General features: G+C 55.8%; 3 protein-coding genes across 6 annotated transcripts; all 3 read left to right on the forward strand.

The window, feature by feature from the left end:
• Positions 1-2,075: 2,075 nt before the first annotated feature.
• ARL2 (ADP ribosylation factor like GTPase 2) lies at positions 2,076-6,419 on the forward strand. The gene is made up of 5 exons (XM_067543953.1): positions 2,076-2,193; positions 2,856-2,966; positions 4,676-4,838; positions 5,343-5,423; positions 5,789-6,419. The coding sequence occupies exons 1-5, from the start codon at positions 2,129-2,131 to the stop codon at positions 5,921-5,923; spliced, it is 555 nt and encodes a 184-aa protein (XP_067400054.1). The 5' UTR covers positions 2,076-2,128; the 3' UTR covers positions 5,924-6,419.
• Positions 6,420-7,621: 1,202 nt separating this feature from the next.
• Positions 7,622-16,863, forward strand: SNX15 (sorting nexin 15). 3 transcript variants are annotated; one of them, XM_067543948.1, is made up of 8 exons: positions 7,622-7,854; positions 8,562-8,597; positions 9,628-9,748; positions 10,545-10,660; positions 11,158-11,407; positions 13,502-13,654; positions 13,956-14,234; positions 16,338-16,863. In XM_067543948.1, the coding sequence occupies exons 1-8, from the start codon at positions 7,756-7,758 to the stop codon at positions 16,442-16,444; spliced, it is 1,161 nt and encodes a 386-aa protein (XP_067400049.1). In that variant the 5' UTR covers positions 7,622-7,755; the 3' UTR covers positions 16,445-16,863. The 3 variants fall into 3 exon arrangements, with proteins under 3 accessions (XP_067400049.1, XP_067400051.1, XP_067400050.1); XM_067543949.1 differs by lacking the exon at positions 7,622-7,854 and adding an exon at positions 8,131-8,369; XM_067543950.1 differs by lacking the exon at positions 13,956-14,234.
• A 1,419-nt stretch (positions 16,864-18,282) lies between these two features.
• Positions 18,283-23,525, forward strand: SAC3D1 (SAC3 domain containing 1). 2 transcript variants are annotated; one of them, XM_067543946.1, is made up of 4 exons: positions 18,283-19,108; positions 20,948-21,159; positions 21,698-22,263; positions 22,502-23,525. In XM_067543946.1, exons 1-4 carry the CDS (start codon positions 19,085-19,087, stop codon positions 22,963-22,965), a joined length of 1,266 nt encoding a protein of 421 aa, XP_067400047.1. In that variant the 5' UTR covers positions 18,283-19,084; the 3' UTR covers positions 22,966-23,525. The 2 variants fall into 2 exon arrangements, with proteins under 2 accessions (XP_067400047.1, XP_067400048.1); XM_067543947.1 differs by lacking the exons at positions 18,283-19,108; positions 20,948-21,159 and adding an exon at positions 21,241-21,353.
• Positions 23,526-26,942: the final 3,417 nt, after the last annotated feature.

Consider the following 26,942-nt stretch of genomic DNA (forward strand, 5'->3'; position numbering starts at 1 on the left):
GGGCAGCTGCCCGAGAGACCTAGAAACTGACTAGACTCAACCCAGACCCAGGGGGTTTAGAAGCTTGTGGGACCCAGGCTTGGGTCTGCTTCCAACAACCCATGCAGACAAGAGGACTGGGCTTGGTCTAGTTAAAGCCACCCCTCCAGCTGGACACAGTGCTACAGGTATAAAGGCGCTTAGTTACTCCCATACAGGAAGAGGAATCAGCTACAGCTGTCTAAGGCACCTTTCCACCTGGGTGACTCTCCACGGTAGGGGTTGTCATATAACTGTCAGCTAACCTCCCCCCTCCCTAATGGGCATAGTCATACTGGAACAAACGCTGAAGTAAACAGGAATTGGGCCCTTTGTGTTTTGAGGAGTGCAATCTGATCTCATTACTGGCTTGTGCAGGAAACCAGGGACTAGTTGAGTAAAGAGAAATGGCATCTCCCAAATGGTTATTAGTGGTTAATAAAGTCGGTGCCCTCCTAGATCCTATTTCCTAGAACATTGTTTACTCCGCTTGCCAGTAGCCTCGTGCCCCTTAGGAAAGTGGAAGTGTGTGCGCTTTTTCTTCCCATTGCCTGGCATTCAGGATCATAATCCCATCTCGGTGCCAGCAGTGCCGAGAGCCTCCAGCTCTCATTGACTTCATAGGAGGGGGGGCTATTCAGCAGTTCTGAAAAGCAGGTCGCTTAACCCCTCTGGCTTCTCTCTAGATTAGCTCTTGGTTCATCTCTCACTACCCTGAATTGGACCACATGGAGGTAGGAGGGAGAGCATCTGCTCTTTTGCTGAGGGAGAGGGGACTTCGCTCCCAGAGCTCAGCTCCACTATCACTTGCCAGTGTGAAATTCAGTCCCAGAGTGGAGATGGCACCAGTTATTGCACTGAGCGAGTAGCTCAGTTAGTTTCTCCAGCCTGGTTCCTGAAGGGCTTCTGTGTATGAGGGAGCCTTGGCAGTGACAGACATACCCAGTGGGCTGAAGAACAGCTGCAACTTTCCCTGCTACCGGTCATTGGGGTTGGATCAGCCCAATGTTTGTCTATGCAGGCTAGCTTGAATAGCTGCCTGGCTGTGCTGCACACCTTCCAGGAGAGGGACACAGAGGCATTTGTACACAGTGGTACATTGTACACCAGCTAGGTGCTCTGCAGCGGTTGCAGCACCCTCTCCTTTCAGCATAGGTAGACAGTGAGAGGTGTAAATATTGTACACCGTCCACCAGCTCTGCAAGTGATGGGTGCTTTGTAGAATAAGCACCCCCCAAAGGTCCCTGCCCCCATTCTAATGCACTGGGAGCGCTGAGCTGTGATTGAGCAATGATGATCCCCAGGACAAGGGAGGAGTTAATAAGTCAATGAGTGCAGTGGTGCTGTTGACCTGTCAAGGGAGCTCCTGCGGTGGGAGAAGGCCTGGAAGCCCTGCCCTACAGAGGGAAGGCCTGTTTGCTGCCAGCTCCATCCCCAGTCCTGGAGGCAGAAGCTTCAGCGACCTGCCATGACAGCAACCTCAGTCCTGCCCTGTGCAACTTCCCTTCTGCATGGGGATCCATGCAGCCAGCAGAGATGGCAGGCGTTCAGCTGGCAGGACCAGGGCCAGTAGGAGCCAGCACGGCTGGCGGGGTGCAGTGCTGCTTGGCTGATCCCCATCCCCACTCCTGCTAGGGAGGGTCAATGACTCGCTGCCCTCACTGGCTTGTTTTCCCCCTGGCTTAGGGGGGCAACTTGCTTCCCCCTTTTGGCTGGTTAGTCACCTGCCTTAGATGGGGGTCCATCCTGCTGCCCCATGCTTGGCTTGGCTAGTCTTCCCCGTCTTGTCACTGAGGCCCTTTGAGGGGCTGTAATACCAGCCTCCACCCCTAGGTAACGCTGTGGGCTCCTTTTAAGGATTCTTCTGGCCGACGGTCCGCCCCTGTAGTTCAGTCCCCTCGCCTAGGGGGCGCTATGGGAAAATCTACCGCTGTTTCTCCTGGCGGAAGGGTTTGTTCTCTTTGGTTTCCTGAGAGGGGGCGGGACTGAAAGCGATTGTTGCCAATAGGAATGAGTGCCGTTGTGATTGGCGGCAACGGCGCCCAATGGACGCTGGCACGTGGGAAGCTCGTAGCGGGGGGGAGCGGAGGAGGTGTCTGGGCTGCCGGTGATGGGGCTGCTGACTATCCTGAAGAAGATGCGACAGAAGGAGCGGGAGTTGCGGCTCCTTATGCTGTATCCTTCTGCGGGGGGAGAGGATGGGCTGTACCAAGTGTCGAGGGACAAAGGGGGGGGGTCTATCTGTTAGATGTGGGAGCTGTCAGCAGAATCAGGGGTTCTGTCTGTGGGTTTAAGTGGAGGGCTATCCTAGGCGTGCTGGGGGGAGGTTTATCCTGTGAGTATGGGGCCTGGGCTGTACCAACGGTTCTGGGGGAAGGGGTGTGTATTCTTCGGGTACGGGGTCTGGGCTGTACCAAGGGTTGAGAGGCGGGGGTGTATCCTGTGGATATGGGGTCTAGGCTGTACCAACTGTTGGGGAAATGGGTTATTCTTATGTGGGTCTGGCCTGTACCAACGGTTCAGGGCAAGGGGGTGTATTCTGTGGGTATGGGATATGGGCTGTGCCAAGTGTCCTGGAAGGGTGCTATATTTTGTGCGGGTGGGGTGTACTAACTGTCCTGGGGGGCTGTGAATAGAGGGGTAAAGAGGGTTGTACCAAGTGCCCTAGGGGTGATGGAAGGGGAGGAGGCTGGCCCCAGCTGGGAGTTGCCTTGTCATGGGCTGATCCACTGTCCAGCTGTGACAGGGACATATCTCCCCCAGCCCCCCACCCCGCCCTCACTCAGGTGTGCCTTCCCAAGTTCTGAGCCACCATCTCCTTGACCCGCCTCCTCCAGCGGCCTGGACAATGCGGGCAAAACCACCATCCTGAAGAAGTTCAACGGGGAGGATATCGACACCATCTCGCCCACACTGGGCTTCAACATCAAAACCCTGGAGCACAGGGGGTGAGCGCCCAGCAGAGTGCCTGATCCCTCCATGTGCCTCACAACCAACCCCTCCGTCCCCTGGAGGGGATCGTCTCTCCAAAGACTGATCCCCGCCCTGTCCAGAGCAGGATTGTTCCCCTCTCCCCACATTGCAAACACTCAGCCTCTGCCCCGCCCTGCTTTCACACCCCCTTAGCCACAGGTAGGAAGCACTGTGGACAAGGATCTTGGGGTTTCAGTGGCTCACACATTGAATACGAGTCAACAGTGTGATGCCGGTGTGGCAAAGGCTAATATTATTCTGGAGTGCATTAACAGGAGTGGCGTTGTATGACACGGGAGGTAATTGTTCCACTGTCCTCAGCACTGATGAGGCCTCTGCTGGAGTACCATGGCCAGTTCTGGGTGCCATACTGTAGGAAAGATGTGGACAAATTGGATAGAGGAGACGAGCAAAAATGATAAATGGATTGGAAAACCTGACCAATGAGGAAAGGTTAAAAAAACTGAGTGTGTTTATTCTTGAGCAAAAAAGACAGGGGGGATCTGAGAAGTCGTCAACTATGTTAAGGGCTGTTATAAAAAGGACTGTGATCGATTTTCCTACCTTCAGTGGACATGGATAACAAGAAGTCATGAATGGGCTTAATCTGACACACAGAGGATTTAGCTTAGATGTTAGGAAAAACTTTCTAACTATAAGGGTAGTTAAACTAGAATAGGCTTCCAAGGGAAGTTGGGGAATCTCCATCGATGGAAGTTTTTAAAAATATCAGGGATGGTCTAGGTCAGTGGTTCTGAACTAGATGTACATGTGCCCCTGACCATATGCAGAGGTCTTCCAGAGGTACATCAACTTATCTAGATATTTGCCTAGTTTTACAACAGGCTACAAAAAAAGTACTAGCAAAGTCAGTACAAACTAAAATTTCATGCAATGATTTGTTTTATACTGCTTTGTATACGGTACACTGAAACGTAAGTACAATATTTATATTTCAATCATTTTATTTTATCATTATGTGATAAACATGAGAAAGTAATACATTTTTCAGTAATAGGGTGCTGTGACACTTTTGTATTTTTATGTCTGATTTTGTAAGCAAGTACTTTTTAAGTGAGGTGAAACTTCAGGGTATGCAAGACCAATGGGACTCTTGAAAGGAGTACAGGACTCTGGAAAGGTTGAGAACCACTGGTCTAGGTTTGCTTGGTCCTGCCACAGTGCAGGGGGTGGACATGATGCCTTCTTAAGGTCCCTTTCAGCACTACATTTCTATGATTCTGCAGTGGGTCCTTTGGGGAGCTGATTCCCCTGCCTAATTGATCTCAACAACTCTGGTCTCCAGCCAGTTTTGTTGTCTTTACTCCAAGTTCTGTACAGACCCTCCTCACCCCCATTCCCCATAACAGTTCTTGCTCCCCCTAGAGTTTAACACTCTTCAGATCATGGGGGTGGTTTTTCCTCCCCCACAAGCCTCACTTAACCAAAGCAAGATGAGACTTTTTTGACCTGACCTCCTGCCCCCCACTCCCAGCTCAGCCCCTTGCTCACTTTCTGCTGCTATTAAGGGATTCAGAGCCAAGAAGGTGTGGTCTCCCCAGAGTCAGATGCAGAGGGAACAGCCCCTCCCTGCTCCAGGATGCCCATTCCCCATTGCATGCTGGGATCTTGCCTGATGGCTCCTTTACCCTCACACTCTGTGTCTTTCGCTTCTGCTCCCCAGATTCAAGCTGAACATCTGGGATGTAGGCGGCCAGACATCCCTGCGATCCTACTGGCGCAACTACTTTGAGAGCACAGACGGTCTCATCTGGGTGGTGGACAGTGCTGACCCACAGCGCATGCAGATCTGCAAGCAGGAGTTGCAGAGCCTCCTGGTGGAAGAGGTGGGAACCGCACCTGTCTGGGGGGGAGGGAGGGGAGGGTCTATATCCTGGAGGGGCTGTACCAAGTGTCTAGGAGGGTAGGGTGGGGCTGTATCCTGCAAGGGACAGAGGGTTGTGGGATGTATGGTATGGATTGTATCAAGTGTCTTGGAAGAGGAGGTGTATCTTTTGGGCCTGGGGGTGGGCTGTATCCTGTGAGTAGGTGAGGCAACTTTTGGCTGAACTAGGCTGGAGGTGGCTGGGATTTGGGTTGGGTTCCCTGAGGGGCCTGGTTTGATGTTGGCCTGCTGAAGGCAGCACCTGCCACTGCTGCAGAGAGGACCCCCACCCCCCTGCTGCCATGTCCCTTAAGATTGAGAAACAGCCCCCTCTCTGGGACAGAGGAAGAGGAGGGAGATCTGGCTGCTGACTCGGTGGGAGGGAGAGTGCTTGAAGGGTTAACAGGGAAATGGGGGGCCAAGGCCACAGGACTGTCCAGCTCACCCTGTGCTTCCCTCCCCTTAGCGCCTAGCCGGAGCCACCCTGCTCATCTTCGCCAACAAGCAGGACCTGCCGGGAGCACTGTCCTCCAATGCCATCCATGAGGTGAGAGCCCCTGGAATGAAGCAAACCAGGGATATTAACCCAGGGGAGTGGGGTCTGTTGGTTGGAGGGGAAGCAAGGGCTGGGAGTTAGCTCTTCTGTTCCCAGCTCTGGAAGGGGAGTGGGGTAGAAGAGTTACACCAGATAAATGGCAACCAGGACTCCTGGCTTGTCTCCAATAAATCACTGACACCCTGTATGATCTTTTCCCTCTCCGTTCTTCAGTTACTAAGTTGTGAGAAAGGGGATGACCCTTCCCTCTCCAGGGTGGGCACAGGAGGGTGCATTAGGGCTGGGAGAGGTGGGCTAAGGACAGATTTGGTCTCAGCACCTCCAGGTGACTTAGCATCGTCTTGTCTCCCCTTCAGGCCTTGGAACTAGATAGCATCAAAAGCCACCATTGGTGCATTCAGGCCTGCAGTGCCTTCACCGGGGAGAACCTGCTGACGGGCATCGACTGGCTCCTGGATGATATTTCCAGCCGGATCTTCACCATGGACTGACCATGCCCCAGTCATGGCCTCCTCTCCCCCCTGCATGGGGGGCTGTGGGAGTAGGAGTGGGGCTGGGCCCAGGCTTTGAACGGAGCTCCCAGAACCACATGCCTGCTCTTTCCATGGACCCTCCCACCCTGCTTTCTTCCAACAGTCATTCACTGGGACAGCAGCTCCCCCTTGGACTCAGCCTGGCTCCCAGCAGCCCCCTGGATTGACGCATGGCTTAATGCCTCAGCCCAAATGCCTGGGTCCATGCGTGTGTTTCAGGGTTTGACCCTCTAATGCTGGCAATCCATTGGACCCAAATGATGGGGGAAGCGGAGGGACCAGACCATTTATCATGAGAGGGGGGTTGATCCCCCATCACTGGAGCACAAGGCCTGTTGAACTGTGTGCATGAGTGGGACTGGCAGAGAGGAACCCCCCACTCCCAAAAAAACCCTTTCTATGAAACATTCACTCCCATTTCAGTCTCCTACGCTAATAAAATCAGTGGCCTGTGTCCTGGCTGTGCCTGGGTTCATTGACCCCATATGGGTTGCTGTGTGATTTTGGCTTATTCTGCCAGTTTCCCCTGAGAGAGGGACTTCCCCTAGGGGTTGCTCCAGATGCCCAGCTGCAGCATCTGCTTAGTCATGTTGGTATATTTTTTTCCTGTCTCAGCTGAGTTACAGATGTGGGCAGAGGTGCTCAGGAGGCTGAGAGGGTCTGCAAGGATCTCCCTCACTCTATCCTGAACCCCCTGTGGTTTTAAGCAGAGATAAATTCACTTCCTGTTCTAAACTGTTACTATGAGCCGTTAAACAGCCCCATGTCCCAGTCTGTGGTGGCTGCATCTCAGAGCTAGGCAAGAGATCACTGTATAAACAACCCTTGCTCCCCACCTCAGAGTGGGATGCGTCTCAGCATTGGGTGAGGGATCCCTGTAGAAACAGCTCCCATGCCCCACCCCAGAGACATCTGCATTTTAGTGCTTGAGAAAGTGAATCTCTGTCAAATGCAATTTAATAATTCACCTCTTTCCAGTGCATTTAATCCCATCTTGCGTTGCACACTCTCCACTTACCCTCATTGGGCTGCAGCCACCTCTTGGGCAGAGAAGAGAGAACGGAGCCAGGAAACGTGTTGTTTTGCCCAAGGTCCCTGAGGTAGGGGGAACCGCTGGGCTCCTGCAGACAAACCCTCCCATCAGCTGTGTCCATACAGAGGTGGCAAGGCCTCATTGTAAGGCTCAAAGACATCCCCCGATGGTAAACCAGCAGCCTGGCTAGGGTTGGAATGGGAGATGGACCTAAGACTCCAGGGTGCATGAGGATTTCAAACCTTATTCTTGGCCCTGCTTGTAAAGTGCATCAGCATTAAAAGGGTGGCACCGTTTCTCTCTCCACCCTCTATTTACCTCCCTTCCCACATCGCCTACCCCAGCCCTATCCTGTTAACGTTACACTCTTTATACTTTACCCTGTAACCTGCTTCCTTTACTCCAGCTCTGTCCCAGTTACCCGCTTTGCCCCTCCCCGTCTTTCCCTCTGTACTCCTCTCCCTATTCCACGCTCAACGCCTTGATCCTGCCTCTGACAAGGGAGCACTTTCCAGAGGAGCCCTTGACTCGTCAGCTGGCCTGCAGCGTTGCACTTTACACACCCTCCCTGGGCTGGGGCGGGGAAAGGAGGCCCCACAGTGTAGCGTGGGGGGGAGGAGCTACATCGCCTACGCATGCCTAGTGGCTGTTCGGCGGCCTGCCCACGCTGCCTGGCTGCAGTCACTGCGGAGGGGGCGGGGGTGGAGCGGGCTCAGGCTTTAAAGGGGCCGCAGCCCCGTGGGCATTGGGGCGGGTGATGGCCTGCAGGGTGAAGGATGAGTATCAGCGGCATTACACGGTCACGGAGCCGAGGAGCCACCCCAAGGGCCACACCGAGTATAAAGTGACAGCCAAGGTGAGGGGCAGCCGCTGGGACGCTCACTGGGGGGGGGCTTCGCGTGGCCCCTTTAAGGTGAAGGGCCATGCCTGGGCAGCGGGGGCTGCCGATGCCCCATGAAAGGGGGGCCCCTCGCTCGGCTTCTTCAGGAGGGAGCAGCCTAGGGCGGGGGCGTGGTGAACTTGTCCCGGCTGGGACCTTCACCGGGGGGGGAGGCCGCTGTGCGTAGCCGCTTTAAGAGACGAGGAGCTGCGTGCGGCCTCCTTCGTGGGTGTCTGTTTTGGGAGGTGGCGTGTGGCCCCTTTAAGAAGGGAGCTCTTTGCAGGGGGAGCCGTGAGCGCCCCTATGCGGGGAGCGAGCGAAGAGCGTCCCTGGGTCTCGTCGTGAGACCCGCACGTGGGACGGTGCCATGGCCAGTCCCTGCCCCAGCACTTCACACCCCAGGGGCCTCCCGTCCCCGCCCTATGGCCAGCCCCCATCAAAGGCATGTTTGTCCCACTTGGCCTGTGGCCCTTGGAGCTCCCAGGTTAAAGGTACCTCCCACGCCCCGGGGACGGCCCAGGTGGGTGACCCCTGCCGCACCGCCCCACGCCCTGGGAATGTCACGCTTGCCACATCCTTGGCCCAAAACCGCCTGCTCTACTGATCCCTTCGCCAGCCCCGAACCTCCCCGCCTTCACCTCCCTGCTCGGAAGTCACTGACTCCTCGTCTCTTCTCTCCTTAGTTTGTTTCGAAGACAAACCCGGAGGATGTCAAGGAGGTGACTGTTTTAAACCCAGCTGATGGCTCGTGCAGGGAAGGGGTGGGAAAGAATCCATATCCATTTGTCCATCCCTCAAAGATAGGGAGCAAAGAATTTGGCGAGGTCTCACACCCCTCAGCTGATCGACAGTGATGATGGACAAAGTCTCCCAATTTGAGGCCTGGTGGAGCTGAGTTTTGGAGACCTTTTGTCTTGGGGCTTTGAGGCCTATGGCAAAGGTTGCAGGGGGGGGAGGGGTGACTTGAGGTCTGGGGGTAAAATTCAGGAGGGTTTTGGGGGACAGAAATCCAGGAATTTGAGGTCAAAGTTCTGTCTCAGAGGAGCTGGGTCTAGAGATTTGGATTTGGGGGTTTGAGTTGAGGGGTTGCAGTCTGGGAAATAAGGGGGGTACTTGGGACTTTGTAATTGTGCTTGATGGATTTGTTCACCTGGGGCAGAGGTTCAGATCCAGCCAAAGCTCCGATCCCTAGCACTATAAATCCAGCATAGTTAATACACGAAAACCAACTTTATTTCAGTGCAACTCCTAATTCAGACATTATTGGAGAAATAAAGAACGGCATGTCCCAGCATGAGGGGGACTGGGTGGGGAATGGAAGAAACCATGCCCCTAACAGTGGCACTAGCCAGTCCTGTCTTCTGTATAGGGGGGGAGCATTCCAATAATGGATGGTGCTGACTGGCCAGTGATGAGGTAATGGGTGATTTTCCCCTCCCCCATTAAGGCAGCACAAGTTGTCACATGGCAGGAAAGACTCCAGCAAGGAAAGGGTTAAAACTACATGCTGCAGGCAAGAAGGGTGCCCTGGGGACTCCCCACTACATGGGGGTGGATCTTGGCCCAAGTGGTTTGCAGACCTGAGGTACCCAGGAGGCTCCTCTCTGTTGGCAGTCTCTTGCAAGCCCTGGAGGGCTGTGAGCTGGGTACGCCCAGGGCAGGCCACCCACAGAGGCCTGTGTGAGCTGCGGGGGTTAGTGCACATCTGTGGCTAGTTAACTGGGGCATGGGGGGGCTCGTGTCCTTCAGATCACGGTCTGGAAACGGTACAGTGACTTCAAGAAGCTGCATGGGGACCTGTCCTACATCCACCGCAACCTCTTCCGGCGCATGGAGGAGTTTCCTGCCTTCCCCAAAGCCCAGGTCTTCGGTAAGGGTCATCTGGGTGCCCCAGGCAGTGGCAGAGAGCTCCCCCCATACAGACACACTTAGCTGCCCGCATCCCTCCACCTCCCCCAGCTCCCTCCATCCTCCCACACAGCTTCTTCCTCCCCACAGTGCTCCACAACATCCCATAACTTCTGCCCACATACCCAGCTCCCCCCATACTGTCCCTTTTCTCCCCAGGACCAACAGCTCCCTTTCACCTCCCCACCAGCACCCTGCAACTCCCCTCAATTCCCCACACACACTCAGAGCTCCCTTACTGCCCCTCCCACGTATCCAGGCACTGCCCCCTGTGTACGCATCCCACTTCCCTTTACCCCAAACACAGCATCTTGAGTCCCTAGCCCACCCCCAGAGAGCGCTGATTTGGGGTGCTTGGAAACACTCCCCAAGTCACTTCACACCCAGGTCACCAAATGGGCCTCAGATGGGAATGATTTTAATTCACTAGGGGATTGGAGCTGGTATCCCTTAGCGGGAAAAGGGGCCATATCTCATTCCCTGCCACCCTGAACCAGCCAGTCCCCTGCAGCTGGCGCCCCTAAAGGGGAAAGGAGGTCAGGCTGAAGGGGGTCTCACAGCAAATTCCCAGGACAGGGGCACACAATGGATCATATCATGTGAAGTGAATTGAGGTGGGGTACCCGTCAGACAGTGCCAGGCTCAAGGGGAACGGGTGGGCTGGCTGGCATGTACCACAGGGCTAGAGGTGAGGTGGGTGGTCTGTCTGGAGGGGGCGATGCTGCAGGGTCTATCCTAACAAGAACTCTGTTCTGCAGGCCGCTTTGAGCCCGAGGTGATTGAGGAGCGCAGGAAAGCGGCTGAGGCCATGCTGAGGTTCACGGTGCACATCCCTGCACTGAACAACAGCCCCCAGCTCAAGGAGTTCTTCAGGGTACGTGGGGTGGGAAAGGGCTGAGGGGGCCCTGGTGGTCAGGGTCCATTGCCTGGCTACTCTGACACATGGCCCAGTGGCTTGGGCTGAGGAGATTCCCCTCTCCCCAGTGTATAGCAGAGACTCCTCTGCAAGAGAATAGTCAGGGGTGAGGGGGGTCTAGTGGGTTAGAACAGCAGGAGCTGGGAATCAGGTCTCCTGGCTTCTCTATTCCCAGCTCTGGGAGGAATGTGAGGTCTAGAGGGTTACAGCAAGTGGCGGGGCTGGGGTCCAGGTGCCCAATTCTGCCACTGACCTGCTGTTTGATTCTGGGCAGGTCACTTTTCCCCTTCGTACCTGTCTTCCCCACTGTGCCTGTCAAAATGTCCTGGGGAGCATCCCTGTCTTCGATGCTGCCAGTGGAGCAGTGCAAAGTTAATACCCCACCCCTGCCCTCCTGTCCAGTCTAGAACCCCGGTCCCCAGCTTCCCCGTCACCATGCTGCTTCCTTCCTCCAGGGCGGGGAGGTCAAGAAGCCCCTGGAGGCCTGCGACCTACGCATCCTGCCACCCCCTCTGATCCCAGTGCCACAGGAGGTCACAGATGCTGGGGATGATGCTCGGGGATCTGTGGCAGAGCTGGGATTGCTGAGTCAGGAGCCGGAGCTGCACCAAAGGGAGCAGGCGGAACCACAGAGTCCGGTGCCCCTGGGAGCTGTGGAGGCAGCGGATGAGGCGCATAACACAGGAGACGAAGGAGAAGAGAGAGGTACGAGATTCCTGCTGTGGGTTTTGTGGGTTACAGCAGGGCAACTGGGTGCCAGGACTCCTGGGTTCTATCCCCAGCTCTAGGAGGGGAGTGGGGTCTAGTGAGTTAGAGCAGAGGGCTGGGAGTCAGGACTCTTGGGTAGCATCCCCAGATGTCACCAGTCAGACTCCCCCTCTCACGAGAGCTGGGTTTTCTGGGTTCAGTTCCAGGCCCTGCCACAGAAATCCGGTGTGACCTTGGGCAAGTTGCTCCCCCTTTCTATGCTGCTCTTCCTCAGTCTGCAAAATGAGGCTAATTGTACCGACCAACCTTTCAGCAGGGCTGCAAAGGATTAATTCATTGACATGAGCAAAGCCTTTGACTTCCACAGTGGAAACTCACAAACAAGGGGCAAAAATATGATTACACAGTTAAATATTGTGGTGTTCATCTGTGACTTTCAGGAACCTTCTCCCCATTTTTATTATTTAAACCTGACCCTGGCTACCCAAACAGAACAACATTGTGCTTATGGCAGGAGGAACAGGAAGTGAAACTTGCCAGTTGAGTTTCAGAGCAGAGATTTGAGCAACTATTATTATTCATAATGTGGTAGTATGAAGGGACCCCATAATGGGGGGCACATTATCAGTAGTATTAAGGTAGTGCCTGGAGGACCCCTCCATATTAGGGCCCCATTATGAAGTGCACATTCTTACCAGTATTATGGTAGCACCTATAAGCCTCAGCTGAGCTCAGGACTCAGTGTGTTTCATGAACACACAATGAAAGATGGTCCCTGCCCCGAAGAGCCCACAGTCTGAATAGAGAAACAGAGACACAGAGAGGTAGAGGGACTTGCGCAAGGTCACCCAGCAGGTTAGTGGCAGAACTGGGCCTAGAACCCAGGAGTTCTGAACTCTAGCCATTGGACCACGCTACATCTCAGGATATGTGAAACTCACCAGCCCAGAGATCAGCTCCATCTAAGGTGGCATGAGTAAGAGCCACTCCCTGTTAGGGAGAATTCAAGGCTGGGATTGGGATTTAGGTCCCCGACCCCCATAGGATTTTGGCATTTAACACTTTTTATAAATTCCAGCCTCGAGCTCCTTGAAGGAGTTGCCCTTGCCAAGGGCATGGTTCCCAAAGGCACTGACTATCCATGGCTCTGATTGGGGCAGCAGGCGCTTCAGAGCCCCGGGCCTCCTCTTCTCTGCAGGCTGGGGAGGAGCAGTATCTGGGGACCATCTGCCATGAGCACATGACATTCAGCTGAATGGGGGGTTGGCGGGTGATGATGCATCATGTGGTTCATAGGTGGGGGAACGGGGGAGGAGTCTGCTGCTACAGAGGCGAACAAAGAACTGTAGTCACAGCCCAGCACCAGGGAGGGACTGCACAAGATCCTAGACGGACTTAGCGGCACTATTCATATGATGATGGCACCTAGAGGCTCCATTATGGTGTAATACAGTGGAGTACGGCACCTAGAGGCCCTGACCAAGACTGGGACCCCACTATGGGGTGCCCATTATTAGTAGTAGTACAATAGCATATAGAGACCTCAGCTGTGATCTGGGCCCCTTTATGGATGTGCATTATTAGTAATATTATGGTAACATCTACAGGCCCCATCCAATATTGGGGGCCTTATTATGGTGGGTGCATTATTAGTAGCATTATAGTCACAGCCAGGGACTGCAGCTGAGATCAGGGCCACATTATGGTTTGTATTAGTAGTCGTACTACAGTAGAACCTAGAAACCAGCTGAGATTTGCACCCCGTTATAGCATGCACATTACTAGTAATAATATGGTGGTTCCTACAGGCCCCATCATGGCGTGTGCTTCATTAGTAGTATTACATAGCACCTATAGACCCTGCCTGAGACCAGAGCGCTGCACTAACCCAGCAAGAGACAGACCCTGCCCCGAAGACCTCACAGATAAGCTAGACAGACAAACAGTGATTCTCTCTATTGTACAGATGGGGAAACTGAGACCCCAAGAGTCAGACCCTCAGCTGCTGATGGGGCTGCCCCTGGGTGGGTAGGGGGGCTGGCTCCAGTTCAGACACCCACATTTCCCCTGTGGTTCATGCCTGACTTGCAGAGGACCCCACACTGGCTGCTAAATCAGAGGATCTGGATCTGCTTTTTGCCTCGGTGGGGGAGGAGGAGGAGAAGGCAAAGGAGAGCGGGTCACCTCTCCATGGCCCCCTGTCTGACCAGGATCTGGCCCTCTTTGACCCTTTCATCAAGGAAGGTAGGAGTGGGTTATATGGAGTCTGGGTCATCTCTAAGGGACGCCAGCTCTGCTCCAGTCCCAGGGTGGGAGCACTGGCTGGCTCAGGGAAGTGGGATGTGGAGCCTTTCTCCTCTAGAGGGAGCCCTCCGGAGCTGAGCTGGATCAGGCCACTTGGAGGATGCGGAGGTGGGAAGCTTGCCCTGGTGCTACCCATACTGGGAGGGGCGGAAATAGAAGGTTTCAGTCTCCTGAAGCAGGCATGTGTCCCTGCTCCTTTCTAACAAGCCTCCCCCGCCACACAGACACTTTGTGCTTTCAGAGCAATGCCCAGCCAGCCCTTCCCAGGGGGCCACATTGGCAGTGGGAACAGAGTTGCTCTCGGGCCAGGACACTGAGCTGGAAGCTGATGCCCTGTGGGACCTGCAGATCTCCCAGCACGCAGAGCAGGAGGCAATACAGGGACTGGACCCCGGAGGGTACCTGGCGGTGGCCACTGAGAAGATCACACTAGCTTTGGAGAGAGAAGCAGCCAAAGACTACGCAGGGGCCCTCTGTAGCTACCGCAGCGGGGTGGACATCCTACTGAAGGGGGTGCCAGGTACTTGTGGGGGGAAGGGGAGGAGGAGCAGGGGAACCGCTTGATCTGATCTCATCAATAAACCGGTAACCTCCATAGCATAGAGGGGGCAAGTGAGGCACAGAGAAGGTTAGTGACATCCCCGCCCCCGAAAGGCATGACACGGAACACAGCACTGAAGGCAGGAGTCCTGGTTCCCCCTCCCCGCCCATTCTGCTTTAACCACTGGACTCCCCTCCCCTCCCCTCCCAGAGTTTGGGATCAAACCCAGGAGTCCTGACTCCCAGCCCCCTCCCCTGATCTCACACACGTGTGTCAGGGCCCCTATTAACCCCCTCAGCACCTGTGTTTGGAACCCTCCCTCCCTGTCAGCAGCGTCACCGTCTGCATCTTGCTCAAGCCACCCACAGAGCAGAGTCACAGGCCTCGAGTCTGTCAGGCCATGCTTGACCCCCTCTCTGCGGGGGGTCCTAAATCAGCCCAAGCAGGGATGTGGGGCAGCTCTCGCCAGCTGCAGCGGAACGACCCTCCCCCCATTGAAGCCAGCCGCCAGCATTCGTGCTCGCAGGGACATGAGTCGATCCAGGGAGTCTCCTCAGCCCAGCCCTTCGCTGTTTTGAGCAGAGCGTTGCACCCTTCATGGCCTAGGCAGGCCAACCTGTATAGCCAGGGGGCCCCTCCCCACTGCTGGCCAGCCTGTCTCACCCCCCCAACTGTGTCCAGCCAGGGCCTTCGATGCCTGCTGCCCCTGGGATCCTGCCAGCCCCTCTCCCCCAGCTGGACCCCTCACCAGCCGATCCTCCACTAGCACTTAGGAAGTTAGATAAAATGCCTGCTGTGCAAGTGTGGGAGACCCTGTGGTCAGCATCTGCCTGTGATGTGCATAGGCAGCAGCAGAGGGCGCCAGAGAGCCCCCTCAGCCTGCAGCACCAGATTTCTGGTGGAAAGTGGAGTTGGCTGGTTGTCCCCAGATCTGCAGGGTGCTGCCACAGCGACCGTTCCCAGAGAGTCTGGAAGTGGTTAGATACAGCTTTCATAAGTTTACTGCCTTCTAGCCTGATGCAAAGAAACACCCCCGAGTTCAGTGGGGGCCTCTCGTTTCCTGGCCCCTAACCAGTATCGGGGCTGTGCCCAGTAGCCCCACCCCAGGCCCAGCATCCCAGTGTGCTAGGTGCTGCACAAACACAGAACAGACTGTCCCTGCCCCAAGGAGTGCATCAGCCAAAGAGCCAGCCACCCCTCAGCCTGCTGCCAGGGGGGAGGAAGAGCCAACCATCATTCAGGTTAGGCAGGGTGTGAGAGAGATCCTGTGTCCCTTTCCCAGGGTTGCTGCTTCCTCTCCAGCACAGATTTTGCTGGGACTCTGACAGTCTTTCCCTTCCCTGCTTCTTGGGGGGCCTTTTATTCCCCCACCCAGGAGTTTGCAGATTAACTCAGGATGCCTAGCAGCTGCATGTGGCTCTGCCCCACATTTGGTCAGGGCTGTTGTGGCTGAATAGGCCATGGGAAAACACAAACCCACGAAGGCTTTCTTGAGATGTCACAGAGTTGGGAGTTGTGGGTCTTGGTCCTGAAATCCCTGGTCCTTTGGGACCAGCTGGCAGCAGACTGAGACAACGGGCTGCTGGCCACCATTCTCCAAGGGCAAGCTTTCCCTGCAGAGTTAACCCACGTGATCAGCATGTGAATGCTCTCGCTCACGTTAGCCTAGCCCGAGTTGATGTGGGGGGCGGCCCATGGTTCTTAGTGTGGCGGTGAGCTGAGTGGCTCTGATTCTTTTCTAGTGATTTAGGGGAGAACCTGTCTGTCCTTTCCAGGCACGTAGGTGGGGAGGACTTGTGGGCTGGCCCTGCAGGATTAGCTGCCCTCAGGCAGCACTAGCCTGCATGTACTGTTGTCATGCTAGCAGCTGGCGAGATTCACTCACTCTAGTTTTAGCTTGGCCCCCCTCTGGGACCACCACACTTGCAATAATTCTGCAGCCGAAGAAGACACGCCCAGAGCGTCAGATATTTCACTGGTGGGAGGAGTCGGCCAACACCCTAGCTCAGTGCAGGCAGCCACCTCGTGGCTTACAGGCAGGGGCACTGCGCAGGCTCAGCTGTTTCTCCTCTCCCTGCTCAGGAGACCCTGATCCTGCCCGCCGCGAAGCTGTGAAGAAGAAGACAGCTGAGTATCTCCAGCGGGCTGAAGAGCTGGTCCAGCTGCATCTGACCCATCTCCAGCCCTGAGCCAGGATCTGTGCCCACCCTACCCCCAGGGCGTGGGGCTGAGCTGGCTGGATATCTGAACCCCACACTGCCTTTCCAAGGGGATCTAGGGCTAACACATTCACACAGAGTGACTTAACTGCAGCCCTTCCCTCATGTTCCCCCTGTGAGCAGAAGCAGGACTACAGGCCCCAGCTAGAAACGCAGCACCCCTCCCACACACACTGCCTCCATGGTTTGCTTTAACACAGGGCGGGAGTGTAAAGGGGGAATCTCTGTCTGCACTACTAAAGATGTTTGTATGTACAGCACCTCTCAAGAGAGTGGGTGATTCTTTGGCCCCCATGGCTTGTGCTTTGAGTAGTCATCAGTCAGGAATCTGCTAGCTCTTTGGAAAAGTGAATGAGCCCCACAGCCAGAGGAGAGGTTGTTACCCCCATTTTGCAGATGGGGAAACTGAGGCACAGAGACAGGACTTGCCCAAAGGAGGAAACGGGGGGAAAAGCTGGAACTAGAACCCAGCCATCCCAGCTCCCAGGCCCCTTTTGTTCTAGTTCTCTAGACCGCCCTCTTCTCCCAGAGCAGGGAATAAAAGCCAGGTGCTTCCCAGTCCCTTTCTCTAACCATATAGAGAAACCCTTCACTCTCAGAGTTAGACCTAGACCACAGGAGTCCTGGGCCCACCATCAGGGGGATGTAAAGTCAAAGGGCTGAGCTTCTCTATGAGCTGAGCAAATTCTTCCTTCAGACAGCAGCAGCAGGTCTTTTATCATCTGTGTTGCAGCCACTAGAGGGGTGGATGAGTCTATCGCAAGAAAGGAGGAGTGGGGGGAATGCAATACAGGGGACTCCAGTGGCTCTGCTTTCCTGCTCCATGCAGGGCTGGCTTGCACTGGGCTGGGGGCAGGGAGACAATTGGGTGCTCCTCCCCCCACTTGTCAGGGACACTGATTGAAAGAGACCCTATAACAAGCCAGCAAGTCATTCCATAGCAAGCTTCTGTGCAGCTTACCACTAACAAACCCCTGTGGGCACCACACTGCTTGGGTAATGGTGACTAGTGGAAAGGGTCTTCTGCTTTTCTGCTTGTGTTGGCCAAGTGCATTGCACACACCAGGGACTCTTTGCCCTCCATTTCCCCCCACCCGCCCGCACCCTGTGTGCCATCCTCCCTTCCCCCTTATGATGCTTCCCCAGGTACCAAGGTTGAGAGACACCTCAATGCCACCTGCCCTTTGCCTGAGCAAGTCTTGTCTGTGCCTGCCAAGGAGCAGCTCCCTGATTCCCCAGCTTCCGGCGACAAGCCTGGCCTTACAGGCCTTTGCAGGCCCTGCTCTCTCTGTATGGCTCAGCAATAGGCATACCTCAACTCCGCCTGTCACCCTGGAGTGCCCAGCCTGACCCCCCCGGGTGCTCTGCTTCCCCAGGCCTGCAAGAGCAGCACACAGCAGCTTCCAAGAGCTAGCTGCAGATCCCCACACCACCGAACACCCAGCCCCACTCAGAGTGAAAACAAACTAGCTCACTTAGCAGAGAACAGACACTCAAATGATGGGCGGGAAGAACGCTGGCAGCGCAGAGATGCATCGTCACACGCTTTCAAGCGCCTAACAACTCCCAAGACATTGCCCTGTCTCGTGCAGCACGGCTTGCCCCCAGCCTCTTTGCCAGCATTTTCATCCTGCACAGCCAAGATCCCCCTTTCATAAGCTCACGCCTGCTGGCAGCTATCTTTACAGATGGAGAGATGCCAAGGCGCCTCGCTGTACCCCCTGACAGACTAAATCTTTGAGCTTCTCCTGAAAACAGGGTTCCCCTCCTCCCCCACTGTTTCCCTCTGCCTGGTAATTTCCTTCTGAAACTCCTGGAGCTCTTCATTGGACTCAGTGTATTGACAGACTTCTCCTGGAAGACGCACAATGGCCCACCAGGGAGGTAAGCATCTCCCACCTCCTGTCTGGAGACATTTGCTTCAAGGCACACTGCTTTGAGTGCCCAGTCTTTAATTGGAAGGCCTAGAGAACACAGCATATGTAGAACTCCTCGCACATTTTCCATACATCCATCTCACTATTATTATGACTACTAGTGGGACAGAGGCTTCTATTAGATACCATACATGACCGTTGTGGTGAATCCTGGGGATCCCTGTACCCCTATGTACCACTGTGCCCCCTGCCAGTTGGCCTCAAGAGGTCTTTGGGTCTATCTATCTATTTTAAGGATTCCCTGCAACTCCTCCCAACGCCATGTGCTCTAGGTGTCCCCTTTTGATCTCCTTCATACCAATTTCCCCCTATGCCAGCATGTGTGCATGCCCTCCATTCCCCTCCCCTATGCCAGGAATTCTGTGTGCCCTTCATTCTCCACAAGCCAGGGTCTCTATGTGCCCCGCCCCACCCCACCCCACCCCACCCCCTTCCCTTACCAGGGTTTACCATTTCCTCCTATCCTAGCAACTTCTTGTATCCCCTCATTCTCTCCTCCCGCCAACACTTATCATGTGACTCGCCTTTCTCAGTCCTACTACTGGAGTAGAGCTGCACGCATCTGTATATAAAGCCCTTAGCTCCACCCTCCCAGGTAAACCCACCTATGGATGGGACTTAATCTATAAATACACTGCCCTCCATCTTGAATCCCTTCTGCTACCCATCAACCATGGCTTGTGGTTCAGAGAAGCAGGTAAGCAACACCCAGAGATGGGGAAAGGTGAGGTGGGGTGGGGCAGGGCATGTCTATTGTTTGGGAGAGGAAGAGAAGGGTGTGGGTCACGGGTGCTGGAACTGGGTGTGCTTGAAGTGATTTCCATTATATACAGTGTTTACAGTTTGGTTCAATGGCTCTCAGCACTCCAACTATAAAAACTGTTCCAGTGCCCTGGCGGTGGGTCATTTACCTCAGGGGCCATTTTTAATCTGTCATCTTAACTGTTGAGGGAATCCTTAGAGGGTTTTCTGACAGTCTCACAGCCTTGCTTGAGTAATGCCCAGCTTATCTGTGTTGTACCTTGTCGATGCAATGGATAAAAGCCTACTACTGCTGCTGCCAGCTAATGGCATTTCTCATGTGGTTTATCTGGCAGAGGCCTGTGTTGCTTGCACTGAAGTGATTGAGCTCAAGTCCCCTCCTGATGACTCTCAATTGTGACTAGAAGTGGATAGACCCTTTCCATGAGGTCTTGTGGTTAAGGCCCCAGGGCTGGGACTCCAGAGACCTGGATTTGACTCCTGGTGTTGTCACAGACTCAGTGTGTGACCCTGAGCAAGTCACTTCCTAGCTCTGTAGCTCTGTTTCAGAGTGCTGGCAGGGTACATTCTTTAATGTTGCTGAAGCTGGTAGCTACTTGTAGCCAGAGAGAGTTGACAGTCCTGGAGAGCTGCTGTCAGTTAGATTCTCTTAAAACGGAATAAAAACTCAGGAGTTCTGACTCCTCCCACAACCTCCCTTCCCAGAGCTGGGACTAGAACCCAGGAGATCTGACTCTCTGGCCTCCCCTCAACCCATTAGATCCCACTCTGCTCCCAAACCTGGAAAAAGAACCCAAGAAGCCTGCTTCCCAGGCCCCACCCCAACCTTCAGACCATACTCTGCTCCTGATGCTGGGAATAGAACCCAGGAGTCCTGCCCCTAGTTCTCTAACCGCTAAACCCCAGTCTCCTCCCAAAGCCAGGAATAGAACCCAGGAGTCTTGAATTTTGGTGTTAAATGTATTTTGCCTATCAATTTCCCAGCCCCTCAGGTATCTGAGAAAACTGGGCTGGGGAGGGTGTGGGTCAATGGAGAGAAATCTCCCTGTTACTTCAGTGTCCTGGTGTGTGGCTGCAGTCTGGTTTTCTGGCTTTCTTGTGGACTGAAATTGTGGGTGAATTCTGCTCAGAGAGTGAGGGAGTGTGGGGTTGATCACATACTGTCTCCACACAATTAGCTTGTGAGACTTATTGCCACCAGGTTTCATTGAAGCCAAGTTAAAGGGATCCAGACCAGGACTGGATGTTGATCTGAATAATGAAAACATTCTCAGCAAAGATTAAAATGTCACCACCTAGGCTTTGGGAAGGGGCAGAAATCCTCATGCTTCAGGACAAGCACACACTGGTGACTAATGGGGGTCAGGAGGAATCTGCCCGTGATCCATTTATGCTATTACTGAATGCCCCCTTCACCTTCCTTTGATACAGTTGGGACTGGCTACTCTGGGAGATGGGATACCAGACTAAATGGCCCACCTGGGATGGTATTTCCTAGATTCCTCTTCTAGAGGGGATGTTGCAGTGAGGCACCTGAAGTAGGTGAAATTTGGTCCCCTTGTCCTGAAGGTTGGGGTTGGGAGAGCCAGGCATTCCCTTCCCTGCTCACAGTTGCAAAGCACTTTGCAAACAGCAAGGAAACAAAGCACACAGCTGCTAGCTTGGGTGGAAACTGAGGCACAAAGAGGGTAAAAAAAATTCCCTCCCAGTGTCCCGAAGGGAGAGCTGGGAATAGATGCCAGATGCTCACAGCCGCCCTGCTCCAATCCTCTAGAGCCTACTCCTCGTCCAGAGCCACGGAGAGAACCCAAGAGTCCTGCCTTCCAGCGCCCCCCCAGCTGTAACCACTAGACCCCACTCCCCACCCAGTGCTGGGGACAGAATAGAACCCACGTGTCCCGACTCCCGGCCCCGCTCCTCCCTCCGTGCTCGAACCCAGACAGCACCGGGGCCGGCCGGAGCCCTGCACAGCTGGGACTGGATGAGGTTTGTGTGATGACGTAGCCACCTCTGGCGCCGTGCATTGTGGGGGAATTGCGGGGGGGAGGGGCGATGCAGTAGGGCATTGTGGGACCCGAGGAAGGCTGCTCCCCGCCCCGGCCCTGGGCTCGCAGCAGCGGTTGGGGGTGGGGGCTGGGTTCTGTCCACCCCCAGCTCTGGGAGGAGAGTGGGGTCTAGTGGTGAGAACAGGGGGGCTGTGAGCCATGACTCCTGGGTTCAATCCCTGGTATTGGGCAGGGCAGGGCAGGGCAGGGCTGGGCAGGGCAGGGTATACTTTTGAGAGGCTGCTGGGGTTGGATTTAGGGGGCCAGGTCCTCAGGTCTCCTAGGCCCCATCAGAGGCGTAGTTCAGATCATCCCCCTACCAAGCCCTACAAGGAGGGGCCCTGACCACAGACCTGCCCCTCCTCACCGCCTTCCAGACCCACAGGGAAGGTCTGATCCATCTCATCTCTACCTCCCACCACATGCTGTGGGGGGCCTGAGCCCCCCAGATCCTTATACCCTCTGTGTCTCTCCTGCAGGTGCCTGGCCATGGGGGGCGCAGATGAGTTCCCAGTGGGCACGTGCCGTGGGATGTGCCCGCCGGGTGAGCTGGCGCAGCGGGAGCGCCAGGGCCGCCTGCACCGGCTGGAGCTGCGGGAGGGGACGCAGCAGGGGGACCCTGCCCGGGCGGTGAAGGAGTATTCCCGCCCGGCTGCCGGCAAGGAGCCACCCCGGCCCCAGGAGCTGCGCCCTGCCCCAGTGCTGCTGGCCACTGTGCGCTACCTGCTGGGCCAGGTGGTGCCACGAGCCGACCTGCCCCCAGCCGAGGTCCATGCTTTCGTCTCCGACCGGTTGCGTGCTGTGCGCCAGGACGCCACACTGCAGCGGTTGAGAGGGGCTCCATGCGTGGCCCTGCTGGAGCGATCGCTGGGCTACCTGCTCCATGCCAGCTACTGGCTGTGCCAGGAACCCCCTGCCCGCTTTGACCCCCACCTCCACTGCACCCAACTCCAGGAGTGTTTCAGCTGGCTGCGACGCTGCTACCAGGATGGCTGTCACGACGGGGAGCCGGCCTTCCAGGCCCTCTTCCTCCTCTACAATCTGGGTGAGCAGCGCTAGGGAGCGCTGTGCTGCAGGGAGCAGTGGGGGGGCTCTGTAGGGTGCGCTGGGCTGCAGGGAGTGGGGTATGTTGCTCAGTAGGGAGTGCTGAGTTGCAGGGGGTCGGGTGGGTTGCTCTATACGGGGCACCATGCTGTGGAGGATTGGGTGGGTGACGGTAGAGGAAGCAGCATGGGGAGGCTCAGTGAGGGGCACTGCTCTGATTTGTTCCTTTTCCACCTTAGGCTTCCCAGAAGCCCTGCGCCAGGTCCTGCAGCTCCCAGGCCCTGTCCGGGCCTCGCCCAAGCTCCGCACGGCCCTGGCTGTCAACTGGGCTTACCTGGAGCATGACTGGGCCCGTTTTTTCCGGCTGGCGCAGGCCCTACCCTACCTGCCGAGCTGCGCCCTCCATCGGCACCTGGGCTCCGCCCGGCGCCTGGCACTGCTCACTTTTAGTCATGGCTTCAGTGCCAGGAACTGCCGCTGCCCCCTGGCCTGGCTCGCCCGGCTGCTGGCAGTGGACAGCCCTGAGGAGATGACAGAGCTGTGCCGCCATCATGGGCTCACGGTGTTGGATGGAGCCGTGGTCTTCCAGAAGGCAGCTTTCAGGGATGCAGGGGTGCGGGTCCACGGCCACTCTCAGCTGCTAGTGGACAGTAAACGAGGGGAGGCCCCCCTGCTGGAGATCATCGAAGATGCCTGTAGCTGATAGTCTGGAGAGACTTGGGGGGTGGGTGGGAGTCAGGACTCCTGGGTTCTCTTAGTGGCTCGGTCACTGATTCTCTGTGTGTCCTCTCTGCCAAACCACTTCCTTGTCTCATTTTCCCCCTGTGTAAAAGGGGGCTAAAGGAAGCCACTTATTTGTGCTTTGTGCAACTGGACAGCTCTGGGGCGATCTCTCTCTGTTAATGGGCTCAGCTTCCTACATTTGACCCCCTTGTGCTGGATTTGCCTCCCCCTCCCATGGGTTTGCGATTCAGGAAGCTGGCTCAGGTCTTAGGGGTCATAAGAGTTGGTTTGGGTCAGAGCTTTGGTATGATGGTTTGGGGTCCCTGATCCACATGGTGGGAAGCTGTCTGGAATGACAGCAAGTGTCCTCTGCCCCAGGCAGGAGGTGGGGGAGTTGTAGGGCACAGTCCAGGAGCACCCCTGGAATTTTGGGGTGTCTGGAGGGAGTAGAAGTCAGTTTTCTAATAAATATTTGCTTGTATGAGGTTGTGGGTCTTCCATAATGGAGTGTTGTGTTAGTGTCTAGGGGAACTGAGTGTGTAGGTGCAGTGTGGAGGGGGGTGAGTGAATCACTGGGACTGAATGGGGTGGTGGTGTTTGTTTATGTAGGGGGGTTTGTGTGTGTGTGTGGCTGCATTGTGTGTATGTGGGGAGTGTTGCACGCATGTGATGCTGATGGGAATGGATAGTGTGTGAAGTTTCACAAGTGGTGGCTTTGTGAGGCAGGGGCTTTGTGTATGTGTGTGAATTGGAGTGTGGAATGGGGGCCCTGTGTGTGAGATTGGGGTGCGCGCACACCCCTCACACCCTGCCAGAGGATCTCTGAGAGGAGAGTAGGGACTAATGGTTTAGAGTGGGGGAAGAGCTGGGGTAGGAGCCAGGACTCCTGGGTTCTTTTCCCACCTCTGGGAGGAGAGTGGGGGCCTAGCGGGCTGAGCTGGGAGAGGGGCAGGACTCCAAAGGCTCTGAAGGGTGTAAAGAGACAGTTTTTTGAGATTGAAGCCCGAGGCTTGCCGGTGGGGTGGGCAGTGCGCCCTGCCGCGATGCCCACCACAGGATGGTTAGATGCCAGGGAAGAGCCATGCGCCTAGGCCGTTGGTTGGGATAGAATCTTTTCTGTTGTGCCTTGTTCCTATGGCTCAGTGATCGATACCTGGGTTTGACAACGGCCCTTGGGGTCACTGTAACCCACTGGTCACAGGCTCCTGGAGGCAGGAACTGCTGGTGCCTGAGCCCAGCAGTCGATACCCAAGGGGCTGTAGCCCAGTGCCCACGACAGGAGTCGGAGAATCACAATCCCTGAGAGGGGCGAAGAAGGTGCGCTCAGAGAGACAGAAAAGGGGTGCCTGCCACCCACCCGTTAACCGTGACACCCTGTATCCCACTCCTTGCCCCTCTGAGCCCACCAGCCTGGGACCAGATCAGAGCCGGCGCCCCATCGAGGGGAAAGGCTTTGTGTCTCATTCCCCACCCCTCTGAGCCAGCCTGTCTCCCTACCCGGAGGCCAGATCTGAGCTAGGGTCTCCTAGAGGGGAAAGGTCCCATATCCTATCCCCAAGCCCCCCTGAGCCAGCCATCCCCCTGTCCTGGGGCTGGATGGAAACCAGCACCCCCTAGAGGTGAAAGGTCCTGTATTCCACTCCCAGGCCTCCTGAGACAGCCAGTCCCCTACGCTGGGACCAGACTGGAGCTGGCACCCTCCAGGTAGGAAAAACCCCATATCCCATTCCCAGGCACCCTCCTCTGTGTCCCCAGGATGGGTGGGGAGTATCTATAACTCAGAATCCGACAGCCTGAGAATCTGGGCTGTGTTTATTTCCCTCCAAGGTGCCTCTCCCTCCCTCCCCTTTATGGTGTCCAATTAAATCTTAAAACAACTCGGGCAAACACGCAGCAGTCTCTCAAGAGGAACTGAAGGCCCATGTTCTCACGGGGCCCAGCTGGGACTGATAAGCTGGGACCTTCCAGCCCCTGGGAAACTCCTGCCCGTGATGTGTGTAACGGGGTAAGTGACAGATCCTCAGGTAATGGATGAGGGGCCTGTCTCTCCCAGGAGATTTATGCGTCTGCTTATCTGGAGCTTTTATTGGGCTGGGGAATTTTGCCATCATCAGAGCAGGTGACTCTGCTCCACAGTGAGCCAGATGGGTCACGTCTGCTATGTACGGGGGTGTTCCAGGGGTTGGGTCCCCAGCCTGGGACTCAGGACAGCTGGGTTCTGGCTCTGCCGCAAATTCCCCAGGTGATCTCTCTCTGTGACTCAGGTTGCCTATCCGACAAATGGGAAGAATAATCCTGCCTTTGTTCATGATTGTAAGCTCTTCAGGGTAGAAACTGTCTCACTCGTTGTCTGTGCAGGGCTTAGCCCAAGGGAGAGCCCAGTCCCAGTTGGGGTTTGTGCAGCGCCCAGAACGACAGGGGCCCCATCTCAGTCATGGGTCTGTGCAGCACCTAGGATGACAAGGGTTCTGATCTCCATTGAGGGTTTGTACAGCGCCTGGCACAATGGGGACCTTGTGTCCACATGGGAAAGCAGCTGACAGCTCTCTGGTCCCATGGGCCACCTATGGCACTGGTCACAGAGGACCAGGGCGATCTGTATTCCAGAATGCAAGGAGATTTGCCAATTGGGACATCTTCCAAAAATGCCCAGGGGTGTGGATATGAGGGAGAGGTGTGTGTGCTGGAGGAATAGACCCTTAAAGACCCTGTGGACAGGAGAGTGAAGTTTAGTGATTAGAACAGGGCTGCTGGGAGTCAGGACTCCTGGATCCTATTTCCAGATCCATGGGAGGCGAGGGACTGGGAAGAGCTGGGATTAGCGCCGTCCCCTCCTCCTATTCCCCACAGTGCCTCCGGGGGAACAACTCCCTGCACGGGGATGTGCATCTCTGTGCAAAGATCCTGTGGGTCCCTGGAACTCTGCTGTGTCAAAGGGGCATGAAAACAGGCCCTGATAATGCCAGCAAGCAGAAAACAAGAGGTGGGGGCTGGAGATTAAGGGCTGAATGGAGGCAGTGAATGGGCCAGGCGGCGTGGGGGGGGCACGAGTCCTTTGGACGCATCGAGATGTGAATATAGGAGCAGACACAGCACTTGTGCCTAAGCCCTGGCCTGCCACCCGCCGTATGGGGGTGGGCGGTTATTGTGGCTGCAGGCCCAGACTAATCCTACTCACATTCCTGATGCGTTGGCTAAAGGCTTCCCAGGGTTAGCTCATCACACCAGTCCTGGGGAGTGGGTCTGGCGTGAGGGGGGAAGAGAGCCTTAAAGACTTCGTGGGCAGGGGAGCAGCGTGTAACATCAGGGTGGGGGATGTGGGAGTCAGGACTCCTGGGTTCCGTCCCCAGGCCCCACCACAGGGATGGGAGTGATGTCTTGCAGTTGGAACAGCAGGGCTTGGGAGGCAGGAAGCCTGGATTCTAGCCCCACTCAGGGAAGGGTGTGGGGGCATCTGGATGGTGGGCCCAATCCGAGGGGGTGTGGGTATGCCGGGCTGTGAGTGCTGCGTGTGTGGCAGTGCATGAGGAGGGTAGCTGAGTGCGAGTGCCTACATGTGTTTAGGGGAGGGGGTTGTCTGTTTGAACAGCTGCTCCATGAACACCGCAGCCTTTAGGTTGAAATTCCCCTTCCCCCTCCTGCCATAGATGCCAACCATCTAGCCCCTCCCCCCGCCCTGTTGGTCCCTCCCCCCTCACTGGGGTCTCATTGATCCTGGCCCCCTTGCCCTCCACCCTCCCACTGTGGCCCCCTGGGTTCTGGCAGGTCCCTTCCTGCTCTGAGGCTGCCCCGGCTGCCAGCTGCCCCAGAGAAGTACCGTTGGCTTTATGGTGTGATTTACAGCACCCCAGGGTGCCAGCTGGGAGATGAGGGCTGTAGCCACCTGATTTAGCCAAGGCTCTGGGGCAGCTGGGAATCAGGGGTTCTATCCCCAGCTTTGGGGAAGCACAAGGTTCT

Source organism: Emydura macquarii, unplaced genomic scaffold (assembly GCF_026122565.2).
Source record: "Emydura macquarii macquarii isolate MOO-44397 ecotype Brisbane River unplaced genomic scaffold, CSIRO-AGI_Emac_v2 contig_968, whole genome shotgun sequence".
In the NCBI taxonomy this organism is placed as follows: Eukaryota; Metazoa; Chordata; order Testudines; family Chelidae; genus Emydura; species Emydura macquarii.

What these genes read in the sequence shown, in the direction of transcription:
- ARL2 (XM_067543953.1), top strand. Translation starts at nt 2,129, where the DNA reads ATGGGGCTGCTGACTATCCTGAAGAAGATGCGACAGAAGGAGCGGGAG. An exon ending in GAGTTGCGGCTCCTTATGCT is followed by an intron (nt 2,194 to 2,855) that starts GTATCCTTCTGC and finishes CGCCTCCTCCAG; the next exon opens with CGGCCTGGACAATGCGGGCA. An exon ending in AAAACCCTGGAGCACAGGGG is followed by an intron (nt 2,967 to 4,675) that starts GTGAGCGCCCAG and finishes TCTGCTCCCCAG; the next exon opens with ATTCAAGCTGAACATCTGGG.
- SNX15 (XM_067543948.1), top strand. Translation starts at nt 7,756, where the DNA reads ATGGCCTGCAGGGTGAAGGATGAGTATCAGCGGCATTACACGGTCACG. An exon ending in ACCCGGAGGATGTCAAGGAG is followed by an intron (nt 8,598 to 9,627) that starts GTGACTGTTTTA and finishes CGTGTCCTTCAG; the next exon opens with ATCACGGTCTGGAAACGGTA. An exon ending in AGACGAAGGAGAAGAGAGAG is followed by an intron (nt 11,408 to 13,501) that starts GTACGAGATTCC and finishes CCTGACTTGCAG; the next exon opens with AGGACCCCACACTGGCTGCT.
- SAC3D1 (XM_067543946.1), top strand. Translation starts at nt 19,085, where the DNA reads ATGGCTTGTGGTTCAGAGAAGCAG. An exon ending in CACAGCTGGGACTGGATGAG is followed by an intron (nt 21,160 to 21,697) that starts GTTTGTGTGATG and finishes TCTCTCCTGCAG; the next exon opens with GTGCCTGGCCATGGGGGGCG. An exon ending in CTTCCTCCTCTACAATCTGG is followed by an intron (nt 22,264 to 22,501) that starts GTGAGCAGCGCT and finishes TTTCCACCTTAG; the next exon opens with GCTTCCCAGAAGCCCTGCGC.